Source organism: Alnus glutinosa, chromosome 11, assembly GCF_958979055.1.
Source record: "Alnus glutinosa chromosome 11, dhAlnGlut1.1, whole genome shotgun sequence".
Classification (NCBI taxonomy): Eukaryota; Viridiplantae; Streptophyta; class Magnoliopsida; order Fagales; family Betulaceae; genus Alnus; species Alnus glutinosa.
The window spans coordinates 2,205,925-2,225,387 of NC_084896.1; the positions used below are offsets into that span (position 1 = coordinate 2,205,925).

General features: G+C 34.7%; 1 protein-coding gene across 1 annotated transcript; it reads left to right on the forward strand.

Annotated features, from left to right (window-relative positions):
• The first annotated feature begins 503 nt into the window (after nucleotides 1-503).
• Nucleotides 504-12,561, forward strand: LOC133882011 (uncharacterized). The gene is made up of 16 exons (XM_062321095.1): nucleotides 504-2,103; nucleotides 2,211-2,312; nucleotides 4,594-4,805; nucleotides 4,912-5,122; nucleotides 5,217-5,454; nucleotides 5,556-5,703; nucleotides 5,813-6,112; nucleotides 6,549-6,558; nucleotides 6,809-6,991; nucleotides 7,209-8,450; nucleotides 8,558-8,659; nucleotides 10,937-11,148; nucleotides 11,255-11,465; nucleotides 11,560-11,797; nucleotides 11,899-12,046; nucleotides 12,156-12,561. The coding sequence occupies exons 1-16, from the start codon at nucleotides 795-797 to the stop codon at nucleotides 12,462-12,464; spliced, it is 5,175 nt and encodes a 1,724-aa protein (XP_062177079.1). The 5' UTR covers nucleotides 504-794; the 3' UTR covers nucleotides 12,465-12,561.
• Nucleotides 12,562-19,463: the final 6,902 nt, after the last annotated feature.

Sequence of the window (19,463 nt, forward strand, 5' to 3'; positions counted from 1 at the left end):
TCTTAAGAAAATTTTGATGGCTTGCTTAAGAAAATTTTCCAAACGATCTGTAAGAAATAGTCAGGAATCTTTTGGAAGTGAACACGTCACAATAGAAGTACAAGTTTTCTTGGATTCCCATCCCTCAGATTTCTTAAAATATGAGTTTCTCAAATTTTAAAATCTCGTAAACAAATTATAAACACAATAGTTTATTCTTAGAACAAAAACAGAGAAGAGGAAGTAAGATTTAACACTGCAATGGGAGAAAAATAACAACGAGAAGGAGAGAGATATATAGCTTTCAATTTTTTCTTGACTCTCCTCCTTTCTCTTCTTTCAAACTGATTTATCTCTCTCTCTCTCTTTATGTGCACGTGGTACTGTAGTCCACGACGCTCCTCGGGGACCCATACGATCGACGATGTGTTTACCTCACCGTCGTCTGGGTAAAAAAAAAAATGAACATGTTCCTCGATAAGACAAAAGACAACTGGTATGTTTTAGATTTAGACCTTTGGATGCAACCAACGGCCACGATTTTGAAGCTTTCAGTTTTCTTGCCTGCGTTCCTTCTTGGGAAGCTTCAAAAGTCCAAAGGCAAGCCAATCAGAGAGCCCATGTTGGTCCAAAATGGCTGTCCCCATTTTCTACGATTCTTGTGGGTACACTCCTGGAACCCTCCTTTGTATTCTTTTCTTTCTTCTTGTTTGTTGCTCCTTCACCTTCTTCCTGTATTGCTCAGCAAGAAAAAGAACAAAAAAGTCCTAGTTTTCTGTAACTACTCACTGCGATACTGCAAGTTATAGTGAGGGATGGGTAGCATGACGAGTAAGCCATGGCTCTTATTTGTTCTGCTTTTAATCCTCTCTTATTACACAGCATGCTTCTCCGTAGCTGGGGATACCCTTTCGGCAGGTCAGTCTCTTTCAGAGAGCGACACCTTATTATCTCAAGGTAGCAAGTTTGAGCTCGGTTTCTTCTCACCAGGCAGTTCATTAAAAATCTACCTGGGCATATGGTATAAAAATTTTGATGAAAAAAACCCTGTTTGGGTAGCAAATAGAGAAAACGCCTTGTCTAACCGATCTTCCTTAAGACTTAACCTCTCAGAAGATGGCAATCTACTCCTATTTGGGAATTCCTCCAACATCCCATTTTGGTTGACAAATTTGACATTTTCCGGGTCAAATTTAACTGAAGCAGTACTTCGTGATGATGGGAATTTTGTTTTGAGAGATAGGTCGAACCCGTCTACTATATTTTGGGAAAGTTTCGACCATCCAACCGATACATGGCTGCCAGGTGCAAAGCTTGGGATTTATAAGGTTGCTGGAAAACCACAGCAGCTCATTTCATGGAAAAATAAAGAAGATCCAGCACCTGGTGTGTTCTCGTTGGTGTTTGACCCAAATGGAAGCAATCAATTTTTCTTAGAGTGGAACAGATCCCAAGTCTATTTGAGTTCTGGAGTTTGGAATGGAAAAACCTTTGCCTTTGCTCCTGAGTTGACATTGAATAATGTCTTCAACTACAGTTTTGTGTCAAATGAAAATGAAAGATATTTTACTTATAATCTTTATGATCCTTCTCGGCGTTCTAAATTTCTGATGACGTCTACGGGAAATCTCCAGCAAATGGCGTGGCTGTCTGGCCCTTTGCAATGGAATGTATTTTGGTCTCAACCGGCGGTCCAATCTAGAGTCTATGGTTTGTGTGGTGCTTTTGGCGTGTATCGTGAAAATAGCTCGAGCCCCTGTGAATGTCTAAAAGGTTTTGAACCATTTTCGACGAACAACACCAGTCTAAATGATTGGTCAGGTGGCTGTGTGAGGAAATTCCCTTTGCAATGTGAAAACAATACGTATGCTAATGGCAAAAAGGATTGGTTCGTGAAGATACCATTCCTGAAATTGCCCGTTAATTCGAAAGCATATTCGGCAGCGAGTGATAGGGATTGTGAAGTGGCTTGCATGAATAACTGTTCTTGCACAGCTTATGCTTATAATAGCAGCGGGTACTGTGTGATATGGGAAGGAGCTCTTTTGAACTTTCAGCAACTCTCAGATGGTGGGGAGATTATGTATCTCAGACTTGCTGCAGATGAGAATCAAAGTACCAAAGGTGAAAAATCTACACAAATTTATGTCATCTTTTGTTATGAACATACTAATACTTCATTCTCTGTTATATATGGTTTAGCTAATAGTGATTCTTGTCATCATAATCAGGCAAAAAGTGGAAAGTATGGATAGCTGTGCTAGTTCCAACAACAGGGATTATCTTATGTCTCTTCATTTGTTTTTCAACCAAAGGAAAGCTCAAACCCGGAGGTAAGCTTAACCACTTTCAAAAAATTACAAGTAAGCCTACTTTAATCTAATGCTCTGTTTGTATCGATGTAAAATAGATTTTGTCGTAAAATGGTTTTAAGGAAGTCATTTTTCTAAAAAATATTTTTTACCGAAAGCATTTTTCGGTGTTTAGCGCGTACGAAAAATCACAAATATTTTTTTATATTTTTATTCAATCATATTAACCTATAAAAATCAATTTTTATTCAAAACATATAAATATTAATGTAGAATAATATAAAAATACCGGTGACGAGATTTTGTCACTGACCGACAGGATTTCAGCAATTTTTACGGGATTCTGGCTACTATAGTTAGAATCCGAGATAAAGGCTGGAATTTGAACAGTTTCGTCGGAATTTGGTTTAGCCGGATTTCGGCCAAAACTGTTGGAACCCGGCATAGAATGGCCGGACTGCCAGAACTGCTGGAATCTGGTCGTTCTAGCCAAATCCCAGCCAATCAGCAGGGATCCGAGATTTTCTGGCCGGGATTTTTTGGCCAGATCTGTTCGGCCAGCTGGTCGTTCTGGCTGGGAGGTTTTGGCCAGATTCCAGCTAGATGGTTGGAATACGACCAGTTTGGTCGCCAAAATCTGGGCTGATTGGATTCCGTTGCTGGATTTCGGCAACATCAACAAAATATTGTCGGATTTCGGTACCGGCAAGATTTCCGTGATGGTCGATTGCTTGAATGTAAAGGTTGAATGTATCGTTTAAAAGGGGTCGAATGCGTCTGACGTCTTCGAAAAATGATTTACACTTTTAAAAAACGTAAATCATTTTTAAAAAATTTACTAAGCATTTTTAGTTAAATATAATTATTTTTCGGTTGATTATTATTTTTATCCCTTTCAAACACTAAAAAATACCCGAAATTATTTTTTAAAAATTATTTTACGCTAAAACAAACGAAGCATAAGAAAATAAAATTGTGACAACTCCTTGTTTTTTGGATCGTTACTTAATTAACGCACTTTTCTAATGGCCTGGCAATGAAAGCTAGCTGTTAGCATCATTAGTTGGTGAATGTAGTGTTTCAAGCTCCTATTTGCGGGGGTCCTCCAACAAATTTCATCGTGTCTCTGTGAAGGAGTTTAATAAATTTGCAGTAATTTTGTCATTTCACTGGAATCGGAATGAATTGCTATATTATTACCATTGGAAACTGGCATTGCTCAGTGGTTGAACTTTGGTGATAGGGCAGCTCGGTACATTTTGAAGCTGAGGATGAAAAATTTATACGAGATATTTTTTTAAAAAATAATAATAAAAAAATTATTTTTAATATTAATATTAATATTATATTTTTATTTGAAAATTGTATTTTATTTTTATTTTTATTTATTTAAGTAAGGATCTTTTTTTTTTTTTTTTTTCTTTCTTTCTTTTTCTTTGGATCACTAATCAGCTATGGTCCTATGGAATGATTTTAGTGCCTTGAAAGGCTTGAATAGTGACTTGTTGGAAAATAATTAATGAAATTGTAGAAGAAGAGAATAATTCAAATTTGAATAAGACTTAAATTGGGAAATGGAGAGAAAAAAAGAAGAAGAGGGAAACTTATAAAGAAAGGAGTTTATAATTGAATAAAATATTTTTAAAAAACTTTCTATCTTCTTAGCATTTAATTTTTTTTCCCATTTTATTTTGAACGTTGAACTTGTGTAGCATAATTTCTATCTTTTTAACGTTTGGAATAAATTATATATATTATTAGCATTGATTTTTTATTAATTTTTTTTTTTTGAAATGATTAGCATTGAGTGTTAAAGCTGCTCGATCAATGCTTATTACAAGGCCTAAAAAGTCTTTATCCACTACGTAATTAAATATTATTGTTATTTCCATTCTCTCCATTATTCTCAACAAATTGAATAGAATGTTTTAAGTTGAAGAATATTGGTTTTATTTAAGAATTTTTTTAATATTATTTTATTATCTCATTTAATACTATTAATTGTTTAAGACTTATTTCAAGAATGGAATGCTAGAGAATTAAGTTTTTAGGAAAATTTAATGATGTTAATGCCTTTTTAATTACTTCTTACTATATTAGGGGTCTTAATTAAATAATATTGATTGTAATTAAGGCTTTATATATATATATATTCTATAAAAAAAATCTTTTTCAATATTCATTAATTGGGGTCATTAGGCGACCCTATAATTTGTTATAGGGTAAAGTTGGCCCTATTTGGTGAACCTAATGATGTCACCTCATTGGATTTCGATGTTAATGACTAATTCTTATCAAACAGGAGAGAAGGCTTCAAGCAACAATCTACTATTATTTGATTTCGATACAGAGCTCGATGCAATCAATGAAAAAATGAATACCAACAATAATATGAAGAAAAAAGAGAAGGATTTTGAGTTACCACTATTCAGTTATGAGAGCGTATCAATTGCAACTAATAATTTTTCAGTTGTAAATAAGCTTGGGGAAGGAGGTTATGGACCTGTTTACAAGGTAAGTAACATCTTTCTGATGAATGTGATTTGAATTCTATCAACAAAACCGACATTAGTGGTAAATCTTTACTAAAGTTTAAAGAGCTTATGGTTCTCCTTCATAGGGGCAATTACTTAGAGGGCAGGAAGTTGCAGTGAAGATGCTTTCAAAAAGATCTGGACAGGGAAATGAGAAGTTCAGAAATGAGACAATACTAATTGCAAAACTTCAGCATAAAAATCTTGTCAGAATCTTAGGTTGTTGTGTTGAGCGAGATGAAAAAATATTAATATATGAGTACATGCCCAATCAAAGTTTGGACGTCTACCTTTTTGGTGAGTGCATGTTTATGTACATATGTATTTTTATTTTAATCTCATATGTTTCTAGGTTCTTAAGGACTAATTTCCTTGTTGTACTATTAAACAGATCCAATCAAGAACAAGATGTTAGCTTGGGAGACACGTGTACACATTATTGAAGGGATAGCTCAAGGACTTCTTTATCTTCATCAATATTCAAGGTTACGAATCATACATAGAGATCTAAAACCGAGTAACATTCTCTTGGATGGTGAAATGAATCCAAAAATATCAGATTTTGGCATGGCTCGAATAGTTGGAGGTAATGACACAAAAGCAAACACAAACCGAATTGTTGGAACTTAGTAAGTATGCAACTTGTTTACGTATGATATTTGCAATTGCTGGTTAAAAAATTCTTTTAACAAGTTACTAAAAAATTAGTGTACTAAATTTTGGAATCCAGTGGATACATGTCTCCGGAATATGCTATCGATGGTTTATACTCGATAAAGTCTGATGTGTTTAGCTTTGGAGTACTGCTCCTAGAGATTATAAGTGGCAAGAAGAATACTGGCTTCTATAACACTAGTTCACTCAATCTTCTTAGATATGTGAGTATCTTTTATATCCTTTCAATTTGTTTATGTTTTACCTTGGTCTTATAAATTGAAATGATCTTAATTTTTAGTAAAACTTACATTTTATTTGAAATGATACTAGGCTTGGGAGTTGTGGGTAGATGATCGGAGTTTGGAGTTGATAAATCCAACAATTGGGTATCCTGCTTCTAGTTCTCTTCCGTTGAGATTCATTAACATTGGCCTTCTTTGTGTCGAAGAAAGCCCTACTGATCGACCTACCATGCTTGATGTAGTCTCAATGATTAGCGATGAACATGCAACTCTACCTAAACCCAAGCAACCGGCGTTTACCACAGGTCAAAACATTATGGACACAAATCCAAAAATTGACAGTGCCGAAAATTGCTCAAATAATAACGTAACTATTTCAACACTGGAAGCCCGATGAAATGTCTACTATATCAAAGAAAATAAATGTTGTAGAACCAATCCTTTTGTTTGATTTTTATGCACGATGATATATATGCTACATGCGTGTCACTAAATGTTGTTCTTTCCTTTATAAAATAATAGTTCTCCCAACTATTACTCATTACACAATATGTGGAAATTTTTTCTTTTTTAATTAATTTTGATGGCTTGCTTAAGAATAGTCAGGAATCTTAAGAAAATTTTGATGGCTTTGCTTAAGAAAATTTTCCAAACGATCTGTAAGAAATAGTCAGGAATCTTTTGGAAGTGGACACGTCACAATAGAAGTACAAGTTTTCTTGGATTCCCATCCGTCAGATTTCTCAAATTTTATGAGTTTCTCAAATTTTAAAATCTCGTAAACAAATTATAAACACAATAGTTATTTCTTAGAACAAAAACAGAGAAGAGGAAGTAAGATTTAACACTGCAATGGGAGAAAAATAACAACGAGAAGGAGAGAGATATATAGCTTTCATTTTTTCTTGACTCTCCTCCTTTCTCTTCTTTCAAACTGATTTATCTCTCTCTCTCTCTCTCTCTCTCCCTCTCTCTCTTTATGTGCACCTGGTACTGTAGTCCACGACGCCCCTCGGGGACCCATACGACGATGTGTTTACCCTCACCGTCGTCTGGGTAAAAAATGAACATGTTCCTTGATAAGACAAAAGACAACTGGTATGTTTTAGATTTAGACCTTTGGATGCAACCAACGGCCACGATTTTGAAGCTTCAAGTTTTCTTGCCTGCGTTCCTTCTTGGGAAGCTTCAAAAGTCCAAAGGCAAGTCAATCAGAGAGCCCATCTTGGTCCAAAATGGCTGTCCCCATTTTCTACGATTCTTATGGGTACACTCCTGGAACCCTCCTTTGTATTCTTTTCTTTCTTCTTGTTTGTTGCTCCTTCACCTTCTTCCTGTATTGCTCAGCAAAAAAAAGAAAAAAAAAGTCCTAGTTTTCTGTAACTACTCACTGCGATACTGCAAGTTATAGTGAGGGATGGGTAGCATGACGAGTAAGCCATGGCTCTTATTTGTTCTGCTTTTAATCCTCTCTTATTACACAGCATGCTTCTCCGTAGCTGGTGATACCCTTTCGGCAGGTCAGTCGCTTTCAGAGAGCGACACTTTATTATCTCAAGGTAGCAAGTTTGAGCTCGGTTTCTTCTCACCAGGCAGTTCATTAAAAATCTACCTGGGCATATGGTATAAAAATTTTGATGAGAAGAACCCTGTTTGGGTAGCAAATAGAGAAAACCCCTTGTCTAACCGATCTTCCTTAAGACTTAACCTCTCTGAAGATGGCAATCTACTCCTATTTGGGGATTCCTCCAACATCCCATTTTGGTTGACAAATTTGACATTTCCCGGGTCAAATTTAACTGAAGCAGTACTTCGTGATGATGGGAATTTTGTTTTGAGAGATAGGTCGAACCCGTCTACTATATTTTGGGAAAGTTTCGACCATCCAACCGATACATGGCTGCCAGGTGCAAAGCTTGGGATTTATAAGGTTGCTGGAAAACCACAGCAGCTCATTTCATGGAAAAATAAAGAAGATCCAGCACCTGGTGTGTTCTCGTTGGTGTTTGACCCAAATGGAAGCAATCAATTTTTCTTAGAGTGGAACAGATCCCAAGTCTATTTGAGTTCTGGAGTTTGGAATGGAAAAACCTTTGCCTTTGCTCCTGAGTTGACATTGAATAATATCTTCAACTACAGTTTTGTGTCAAATGAAAATGAAAGATATTTTACTTATCATCTTTATGATCCTTCTCAGCGTTCTAAATTTCTGATGACGTCTACGGGAAATCTCCAGCAAATGGCGTGGCTGTCTGGCCCTTTGCAATGGAAAGTATTTTGGTCTCAACCGGCGGTCCAATCTAGAGTCTATGGTTTGTGTGGTGCTTTTGGCGTGTATCGTGAAAATAGCTCGAGCCCCTGTGAATGTCTAAAAGGTTTTGAACCATTTTCGACGAACAACACCAGTCTAAATGATTGGTCAGGTGGCTGTGTGAGGAAATTCCCTTTGCAATGTGAAAACAATACGTATGCTAATGGCAAAAAGGATTGGTTCGTGACGATACCATTCATGAAATTGCCCGTTAATTCGAAAGCATATTCGGCAGCGAGTGCTGGGGATTGTGAAGTGGCTTGCATGAGTAACTGTTCTTGCACAGCTTATGCTTATAATAGCAGCGGGTACTGTGTGATATGGGAAGGAGCTCTTTTGAACTTTCAGCAACTCTCAGATGGTGGGGAGATTATGTATCTCAGACTTGCTGCAGATGAGAATCAAAGTACCAAAGGTGAAAAATCTACACAAATTTATGTCATCTTTTGTTATGAACATACTAATACTTCATTCTCTGTTATATATGGTTTAGCTAATAGTGATTCTTGTCATCATAATCAGGCAAAAAGTGGAAAGTATGGATAGCTGTGCTAGTTCCAACAACAGGGATTATCTTATGTCTCTTCATTTGTTTTTCAACCAAAAGAAAGCTCAAACCCAGAGGTAAGCTTAACCACTTTCAAAAAATTACAAGTAAGCCTACTTTAATCTAATGCTCCGTTTGTATCGATGTAAAATAGATTTTGTCGTAAAATGGTTTTAAGGAAGTCATTTTTTTGAAAAATATTTTTTACCGAAAGCATTTTTCGGTGTTTAATTAGCGCGTACGAAAAATCATAAATATTTTTTTTTATATTTTTATTCAATCATATTAACCTATAAAAATCAATTTTTATTCAAAACATATAAATATTAATGTAGAATAATATAAAAATACCGGTGACGAGATTTTGTCACTGACCGACAGGATTCCAGCAATTTTTACGGGATTCTGGCTACTATAGTTAGAATCCGAGATAAAGGCTGGAATTTGAACGGTTTCGTCGGAATTTGGTTTAGCCGGATTCCGGCCAAAACTGTTGGAACCCGGCACAGAACGGCCGGACTGCCAGAACTGCTGGAATCTGGTCGTTCTAGCCAAATCCCAGCCAATCAGCAGGGATCCGAGATTTTTTGGCCGGGATTTTTTGGCCAGATCTGTTCGGCCAGCCGGTCGTTCTGACTGGGATGTTTTGGCCAGATTCCAGCTAGATGGTTGGTCGTCAAAATCTGGGCTGATTGGATTCCGTTGCCGGATTTCGGCAACATCGACAAAATATTGTCGGATTTATGTACCGGCAAGATTTCCGTGATGGTCGATTGCTTGAATGTAAAGGTTGACTGTATCGTTTAAAAGGGTTCGAATGCATCTGACGTCTTTGAAAAATGATTTACACTTTTAAAAAAAGTAAATCATTTTTTTAAAATTTACTAAGCATTTTTAGTCAAACAGAATTATTTTTCGATTGATTATTATTTTTATTCCTTTCCAACACTAAAAAATTCCCGAAATTATTTTTTAAAAATTATTTTACGCTAATACAAACGAAGCATAAGAAAATAAAATTGTGACAAGTCCTTGGTTTTTGGAACGTTACTTAATTAACGCACTTTTCTAATGGCCTGGCAATGAAAGCTAGCTGTTAGCATCATTAGTTGGTGAATGTAGTGTTTCAAGCTCCTATTTGCGGGGTCCTCCAACAAATTTCATCGTGTCTCTGTGAAGGAGTTTAATAAATTTGCAGTAATTTTGTCATTTCACTGGAATCGGAATGAATTGCTATATTATTACCATTGGAAACTGGCATTGCTCAGTGGTTGAACTTTGGTGATAGGGCAGCTCGATACATTTTGAAGCTGAGGATGAAAAATTTATATGAGATATTTTTTTAAAAAAATAATAATAAAAAAATTATTTTTAATATTAATATTAATATTATATTTTTATTTGAAAATTGTATTTTATTTTTATTTTTATTTATTTAAGTAAGGATTTTTTTTTTTCCTTTTTTTTTTTTTTTCTTTCTTTTTCTTTGGATCACTAATCAGCTATGGTCCTATGGAATGATTTTAGTGCCTTGAAAGGCTTGAATAGTGACTTGTTGGAAAATAATTAATGAAATTGTAGAACAAGAGAATAATTCAAATTTGAATAAGACTTGAATTGGGAAATGGAGAGAAAAAAATAAAAGAGGGAAACTTATAAAGAAAGGAGTTTATAATTGAATAAAATATTTTTAAAAAACTTTCTATCTTCTTAGCATTTAATTTTTTTTCCCATTTTATTTTGAACGTTGAACTTGTGTAGCATAATTTCTATCTTTTTAACGTTTGGAATAAATTATATATATTATTAGCATTGATTTTTTATTATTTTTTTTTTTTTGAAATGATTAGCATTGAGTGTTAAAGCTGCTCAATACTTATTACAAGGCCTAAAAAGTCTTTATCCACTACGTAATTAAATATTATTGTTATTTCCATTCTCTCCATTATTCTCAACAAATTGAATAGAATGTTTTAAGTTGAAGAATATTGGTTTTATTTAAGAATTTTTTAATATTATTTTATTATCTCATTTAATACTATTAATTGTTTAAGACTTATTTCAAGAATGGAATGCTAGAGAATTAAGTTTTTAGGAAAATTTAATGATGTTAATGCCTTTTTAATTACTTCTTACTATATTAGGGGTCTTATTTAAATAATATTGATTGTAATTAAGGCTTTATATATATATATATATTATATTCTATAAAAAAAAATCTTTTTCAATATTCATTAATTGGGGTCATTAGGCGACCCTATAATTTGTTATAGGGTAAAGTTGGCCCAATTTGGTGAACCTAATGATGTCACCTCATTGGATTTCGATGTTAATGACTAATTCTTATCAAACAGGAGAGAAGGCTTCAAGCAACAATCTACTATTATTTGATTTCGATACAGAGCTCGAGGCAATCAATGAAAAAATGAATACCAACAATAATATGAAGAAAAAAGAGAAGGATTTTGAGTTACCACTATTCAGTTATGAGAGCGTATCCATTGCAACTAATAATTTTTCAATTGTAAATAAGCTTGGAGAAGGAGGTTATGGACCTGTTTACAAGGTAAGTAACATCTTTCTAATGAATGTGATTTGAATTCTATCAACAAAACCGACATTAGTGGTAAATCTTTACTAAAGTTTAAAGAGCTTATGGTTCTCCTTCATAGGGGCAATTACTTAGAGGGCAGGAAGTTGCAGTGAAGATGCTTTCAAAAAGATCTGGACAGGGAAATGAGGAGTTCAGAAATGAGACAATACTAATTGCAAAACTTCAGCATAAAAATCTTGTCAGAATCTTAGGTTGTTGTGTTGAGCGAGATGAAAAAATATTAATATATGAGTACATGCCCAATCAAAGTTTGGACGTCTACCTTTTTGGTGAGTGCATGTTTATGTACATATGTATTTTTATTTTAATCTCATATGTTTCTAGGTTCTTAAGGACTAATTTCCTTGTTGTACTATTAAACAGATCCAATCAAGAACAAGATGTTAGCTTGGGAGACACGTGTACACATTATTGAAGGGATAGCTCAAGGACTTCTTTATCTTCATCAATATTCAAGGTTACGAATCATACATAGAGATCTAAAACCGAGTAACATTCTCTTGGATGGTGAAATGAATCCAAAAATATCAGATTTTGGCATGGCTCGAATAGTTGGAGGTAATGACACAAAAGCAAACACAAACCGAATTGTTGGAACTTAGTAAGTATGCAACTTGTTTACGTATGATATTTGCAATTGCTGGTTAAAAAATTCTTTTAACAAGTTACTAAAAAATTAGTGTACTAAATTTTGGAATCCAGTGGATACATGTCTCCGGAATATGCTATCGATGGTTTATACTCGATAAAGTCTGATGTGTTTAGCTTTGGAGTACTGCTCCTAGAGATTATAAGTGGCAAGAAGAATACTGGCTTCTATAACACTAGTTCACTCAATCTTCTTAGATATGTGAGTATCTTTTATATCCTTTCAATTTGTTTATGTTTTACCTTGGTCTTATAAATTGAAATGATCTTAATTTTTAGTAAAACTTACATTTTATTTGAAATGATACTAGGCTTGGGAGTTGTGGGTAGATGATCGGAGTTTGGAGTTGATAAATCCAACAATTGGGTATCCTGCTTCTAGTTCTCTTCCGTTGAGATTCATTAACATTGGCCTTCTTTGTGTCGAAGAAAGCCCTACTGATCGACCTACCATGCTTGATGTAGTCTCAATGATTAGCGATGAACATGCAACTCTACCTAAACCCAAGCAACCGGCGTTTACCACAGGTCAGAACATTATGGACACAAATCCAAAAATTGACAGTGCAGAAAATTGCTCAAATAATAACGTAACTATTTCAACACTGGAAGCCCGATGAAATGTCTACTATATCAAAGAAAATAAATGTTGTAGAACCAATCCTTTTGTTTGATTTTTATGCACGATGATATATATGCTACATGCGTGTCACTAAATGTTGTCTTGGTTCACTCATATCATAGAACCAATCTTCTTGAAGCTTTTGAACCATATCTCTTATAAATTATGCGCTATGCATGACTGTAATAATGTGAATTTTCTACCAAAAGTATATTCACAGCAATATCATATATGTAAATTTCTACTATATCAATGATAAAAATTTTCCAATAATTACACAACTATAAATCAAAGCTCTAACTAAACACCCAATTGAAATACAACATGGCACAATCCAATAATTCCAACAAATTGGTACTCACAAATTCAATCAATTTTCCAAAATATATCATTATAAACGTTAAACATAAATATATATAAAAGAAATGGCAGGTGTTCACCTTGAAAGAGACCAACATATAAAATAAGTTAAACATAACTTCATGCTTTGTAGTCGGAAAGCAGGATGGACAATTTTGTCAGCTAAAGAACACAAACTAATCCTACCTATCTCTCCACAAACTTATTTTTGTCAGAAAATTTTCTACTTACAATCCAATTTTCCAGCACTTAATTTCTTATAAACCAAACAGAACTCAAAGAATTTTTGCAATACTCCAAAGTACTTTGCCCCATTAGAGGCAAAAAGCGTACAAAAGTTTCTAAGCGGGTTTCAACCAATTGTAGATATAGATAGATAATAAAGTTACGTCTCAATCTTTTCTAGAGCTCCACTATTTTTTACTAAGCTCCAAACCTCTTATCTAAACTGAGCCAGCTGTGTTGGGTGTGTTTGACAAACATTTGTGATTGTGAAATTTTTGTAGTAAAAAGTAATTGATTTGATATAAAATATATACAAGTATAAAATTGTTTTATAAAAAAGTGAAAAAGTTATTTGAATAGTAATAAAAAAAAAAATTTATTGATATGATGTAAAAAGTGAAAAAAAAAAAAATAGAGAATGTTTTGGATTTAACTTTTTTTAGAGAAGTGAAAAAAGTAGAGAATGTTTTGGATTTGACTTAATGACATTTTTTTAAGTGGCTTTTCTTTTCTATTTTGTAAGTGACTGGTATGGGTAGCTATGATAATATTGACACGTCTTTTTTTAAAATTAAATAAATGATGTAAAGTTATCTACACTTTATATTTACGAACTTTAAATCATAACCATAAAATTTATAATATCTATTTCATTTAAAATTAACAAAATCCTTGCCCACAATCTACACCCTAGGGTCACTAAGCAAAAAAGGCTCATTGTCCTCGATAATAACTTTGAAACAAGTATGCTTAAAATAATGCATGCCAATTTGAATTTGTTTATCATATATATGCAAGTGTTGTGGTTACAGTCCTCTTGATGCAACCAAACCAAGACCTAAAAAGATTCCTCTCAAATCTAAAGCTAGTGGTTTTAAAATCAACTTCTCCACACCCACACCCGCACCCAAATCCTGCATCTCCCTGATTCATGCATCTCCTTGATTCACGCCCGCTCCCTTTGACTGCCCCCGACCAAACTCCATATATGGCACTAATGGCAGACAACCTTTCCTTGAAAATCCTCTACCCATTCCCCGATGGATCCTAACGAATAACCCTCTCTCTCTCTCATCGTGGGACAGGCTGGGTGATGTGAAGTAAGAATTTAGGAGTCCCATCCGCCTCTCAAGCGCGTGAATCAAAGGCGCTGAACATTTCAAGCTAAAAGAAAATTTTGCCACTGTAAAAAATTTGCCCAGCTTGCTTCGTCGAGACAAAAACGAGTAATTAATATGATTAACTATTGAAATATAATAAGAATTTATTACAATGCTGATTCTTTAGATATAATTTGAATCTTCAAAATAATATATAATTTTTTCCCCTGAAAATCCTAAAATAGGTGAAAATACATCTAATAATAAGAATGAAAAATTCTATATTTAGAGTGCAACCACCAAATCCCTCGTCCCTTCTTATTTTCTTAACTCTATCCGTAGGAGTGGCATGGCAATGAGTCAATGACCTTCGCAATTCTTTCCCATTTTAACTTTTTGGATTAAATAAATAATAAAAAAGATTTAATAGTTAAATTTTGGTTAAAGTTTTACAACCAGCACTTGTTCAGGCAATCTGAAAACAGAATAGTGAAAATGCTATTTCGACCATGACTTTTCGGTTAGTGTTTTTTTTTTTTTTTTTTTTTTTTTTTTTTTTTTTTGTGATGTAGCCTACGGAATGTCTTTAGACGTAACAAAACGAGTACCTCTTGATATCATGGGGGACTCCAATTGCCTTGCGTAGGGGCAGACCCTGAAATGCATTCCTTTCACCTTAGAGTTTTTGGTGGAGACAAGCAAAGTGCGAAGCCGTTGCTTGTTGGGTTGGGAAAAACTTTGTTAGCCAAAAAATAGGGAGGCGTGGGAAAAACTTTGTAAGCAAATAATGAATGTTTGCTTTGAAAAGACAAATAAAAAAGAATAAAATAAAAAATACTTTGCAGATAATCTTTTTTTTTTTTTTTTTTTTTGAACTTTTATAAATCATTTTGTAGCGTAATTGTATATGAAAAAAAAAAAGACATGAACTCGGAAAATTAAAAAAAAAAAAAAAAAAGGAAAAAAGAAAAAGAAAGAAGTCATAGTATGACTGTTTATTTTTTTAAAATAAAGAAAAAAAAGTGTCCTTAAAACGTAAACTATATTTGTACTATTAGAGTGTTTTAAAAAATTTGATTATAATACGATTCCATTCACTAGAGTATTGCACTGTACCAAACAAAGGAATACATATGCAATATTCTATTATACTGTTACAACCAAACAAAAGAATAAGAATAATTATTTCATTCCACCTTCTTCTATTCATAGTAATATCTATTCTTTTTTCTAATGGAATAGCCATTCCATGAACCAAACGAAGCCTTATAGTAAAACCCTAAGGCTACGAAAGGTAATAAAATCCTCCTAAGAATGGAAACAAAACAAAGAAGCAAAATATGGGAATACTTGGTGTCGAAGGATATTCTAAATATATGGAAATACTAGGTGCGAAAGGAAAGCCATATTAGGAAAAATATAATAATTAAAGTAATACTTGACAACAAAGGAAATCTAAACATTGGAATCTTCTAAAAGTGGAATCATGAAATTTAGGACAGGTTATAATGCATAATATCTTCCAAATCACAATTTGTCAATAGTCTACTATTTAATTTCTTGGTCATTAAACATGTTGGTCAGAGGCCACTGCCACTTTGGGTCCATTGGGGTCAGATGATTATTTGGGCCAAACGGATTGTCCTACATCAGTCTCCTCCTCTTCGAGTTATTATCCCCATATAACAGGTCATCTGGATGGCATTTGAACATTTCAGCTACATTGAAGATGTTTAAAATTAACATGTCGTTGGGGAGTTCCACAACATAGACATTGTCATTTATCTTCCTTGTGATTCAAAACGGTCCATAGTTGCTATTCTTCAATTTGCCATAGGTTCAAGTGGGGAAACGATTCTTGCGCAAATGTGCCATGGCTAAAGTACCTTCTTGGAAAGTCTTTACTTGCCGCTTTTTATCTACCGTTGCCTTGTACTTATCATTTGCTTGTCTAAATTCAGGCGTACATCTTCCTTCATTTGTTACCCTCGTTTTGCCATATTCTCGCTTGCTAAGGTTAAACCTGGGAGCTTCGGGAGCGGAACCAAGTGTAAAGCATGATTAGGAGGTTTGGTGCAGACAACCTCGAATGGTGATTTGCCCGTAGACTTGTTGCTCATAAAATTGAATGCAAACTCCACCTAAGGAAGATTAAGATCCCACTGTTCAGCTTGTCTCTTGAGACACATTTGAGAACGTTATCGAGGGTCTGGTTGGTCACCTCTGTCTAACCGTCGGTTTACGGGTGGCAAGTGTTGCTGTACTTCAATGACGTGTCAAACCTCCGCCACAAGGTTATCCAGAAGTGACTAAGGAACTTGATGTCTCGGTGCGACGTGATGGACTTTGGTACACCATGCAGTCGAACAACATCAATAAAGAAGATATGGGCTATGTGAGATGCATAAGAGGTCTTCATGCAATGGATGAAGTGTGCAATTTTGAAAAATCTGTCAATTACTATGAAAATAGAGTCCATACCTTGTTGGTCCCTCAGCATACAAATCCTTTAAGTGTTCAAAGCTTATGATCTCAGATTGTAATGTCGTGAGTAAAGCGGCATGTCTGCTCAAAGCGTCTGCCACTTTGTTCTATTGCCCTGACTTGTGCTTGAGCACAAAGGTAAACTTTTGTGTGAAAGCTATCCACCGAGCGTGCATTTGGTACAAGTTTCTTTGGGTATTGACAAATTTCCAAGCTTATGGTCTCTATACAGAACAAACTCCCACTGGATCAAATATTGTTCCCAATGCTTTAAACCCTAGATAACAACATAGAATTTCAGCTCATATGTAGTCCACTTCTGCCGAGCTTCATTCAGTTTCTCACTGTAGGACTCAAAGGGCCACTCTTCTTGTGACAACACAGACCATATTCCCATGATTGACACCTCACAATCCATCAGACCACTCAAAAAATTTGGGTGCTTCGATTGTAACAATTCAGGGAAAAACACTAGCCACATCTGCGCTATCACCCCAAAAGAACTAGTCGATTTGAAGCTTTCCCTAGAATTACTTTTAAAACCCAATTTCATCTAGTAACTAGGCAATAAGGGATTTAGCACTCATCTACCTCTTATAAATCACTCACTTTATGTGAGCTATTAATCTCTTCCCAATATGGGCCGGGGTGTTACACCGATCCCCCTTAATTATCCACAATTTCAACTATGGCCAACCCAGCCACCCCATCTACTATTTTAAGGGTGGTCGACCATCTTCAAAACAGTTTTAAAGGTAGTCGATTAACCCCATTAACTATTTTCATAGTGATCAATCACCTAAAAAATTATTTAGAAGTGGTCAACCGCTCCATAAATAGTTACTTCCACGCCAGATAATGAAAGCAAAAGCACAATAAACAAGACCTTCTAGCCTACTAGATGAGGTTTGGACGCGGGAGATTTAAGACAATGGCCATGTCATGGGCCACCCCAACTTCATATGTATGCTTGTCACATTGTATATGTGGCAAGATGCATTCAAAGGTTGTTGGGATAAACCTTTTCCCCCATGAACTATCAATTGTTGCCAATATTCCCCTATGAATTGATACCTTCACCATAAAAAGAGAATAGAAGTACCAGAGCATCGGGTACCATATGCAACCCGATGCAACTTGATATACTATAACATCGGGTATATGGCCCGCGAACCACTCCAGATGCAACCAGATGCTCTAGTACTTCAATGCCCTTTTTTGGTGAGGGGTGTTAGTTCATGGAACATATTGACAATGACTGATAATTTATGGGTGAATAAGATAATTACCCCAAAGTTATTGGTTACTATGAGATAAGGAAGGATTAAAGCCATTTGAAATTGTCATTACCCATTTGTCCTCAAACTGAATGTACGTATGACCCACTGTAAAATATCTACATGCATAATGCCATAGATATGGGTTACTAGATACGTTCCATTCCTTATAATAATGGAGTGCAAACAATATAGATACATTTTATGGCTACATATCGATCCTTGGTTTTTTGATGAATTCAGATGAGCATTAGACAATTAGGACGATCTTCACATTCGAATGAGAAAACCCTTAATTTTATGTTTCAAAATGGGATTTATTTGATAGAAAAATGTTAAGCCTTGAAAAACGAAGGAGAAAATTGAGTCATCACAAACCAACAAAGTTTTCCTTCAAACTGAATTAGAAAAAATTCTTCTAATTCAATTTATTAAATTGACATTTGTCCTTAAAGTATGTGATTCTCACATACATTTTTAAAATACGTGTGAGAACTTATGTTATCGAATGTTTGACTTTCCACTTTGAACATTTGGCCATGACTATTTGTTCATTCGATCCTCCCATCTTGAACATTCAACCAAGACATCAAATCTTAAAATACCAAAAAAATCTAATCCAATTCCAAATCCTAGCATCCTAAAACTTAAATTAAAGCTCACTTAACTCTAATTACTAATTTAGGGTATTACAGGCTATTTTGTAGCTTCCACCATCCGTTCTCACAGCAAGAGAGAGACGATGAAGCCGAGAGCAAGAGAGAGAGAAACCGAGAGAGAAGATCAGAAAGAGACTCGGGAGATAAAATCAGACAGAGAGAGAGAGAGAGGGAGAGAGTTTGGGTCTATGGAGGTTGAAGGTCGTGGCACCACCTCAGCTCGTTGCTACGTTAGCCACTGTTCAACTAAGGAGAGAGAGTTGTAGTCAATGAGGAAAAAAGGTCAAAATCATTTTTGATAGGTAATTTTTGGTGATTTCATTAGGTTGTGTTTAGATTTATGGGATTTCTATAGTTTTGAGTTTTGATTGATTGGGCAACGTGGAATTTCAATTGTTGGTTGATTTTTTTTTTATTGGTGTTTATTCTCGGTGGTGGTTGATGGCTGATTAAGGTTGAGGCTTGATTTTGGGTATTTTTTTATTATTGTTGCTTGTCTGGGTTTTGCCTGAATTCTTTTGTGGTGTTTTGGCTTGTTAATGTTCATAATTCATGTGCTATAGTGTTAGAAGGTGAATAGATGTGATATAATCATTTAGTTGAAAAAGTTTAATGGCATTTTTTTAAGTGGCTTTTCTTTTCTATTTTGTAAATGACTGATATAGGTAGCTATGATAATATTGACACGTCTTTTTTAAAAAATAAATAAATGATGTAAGGTTATCTACACTTTATATTCACGAACCGTAAATCATAACTATAAAATGTATAATATCTATTTTATTTGAAAGTGACAAAATCCTTGCCCACCATCTACACCCTAGGGTCATTAAAATAATTCATGTCAATTTGAATTTGTTTGTCATATACATGCACGTGTTGTGGTTACAGT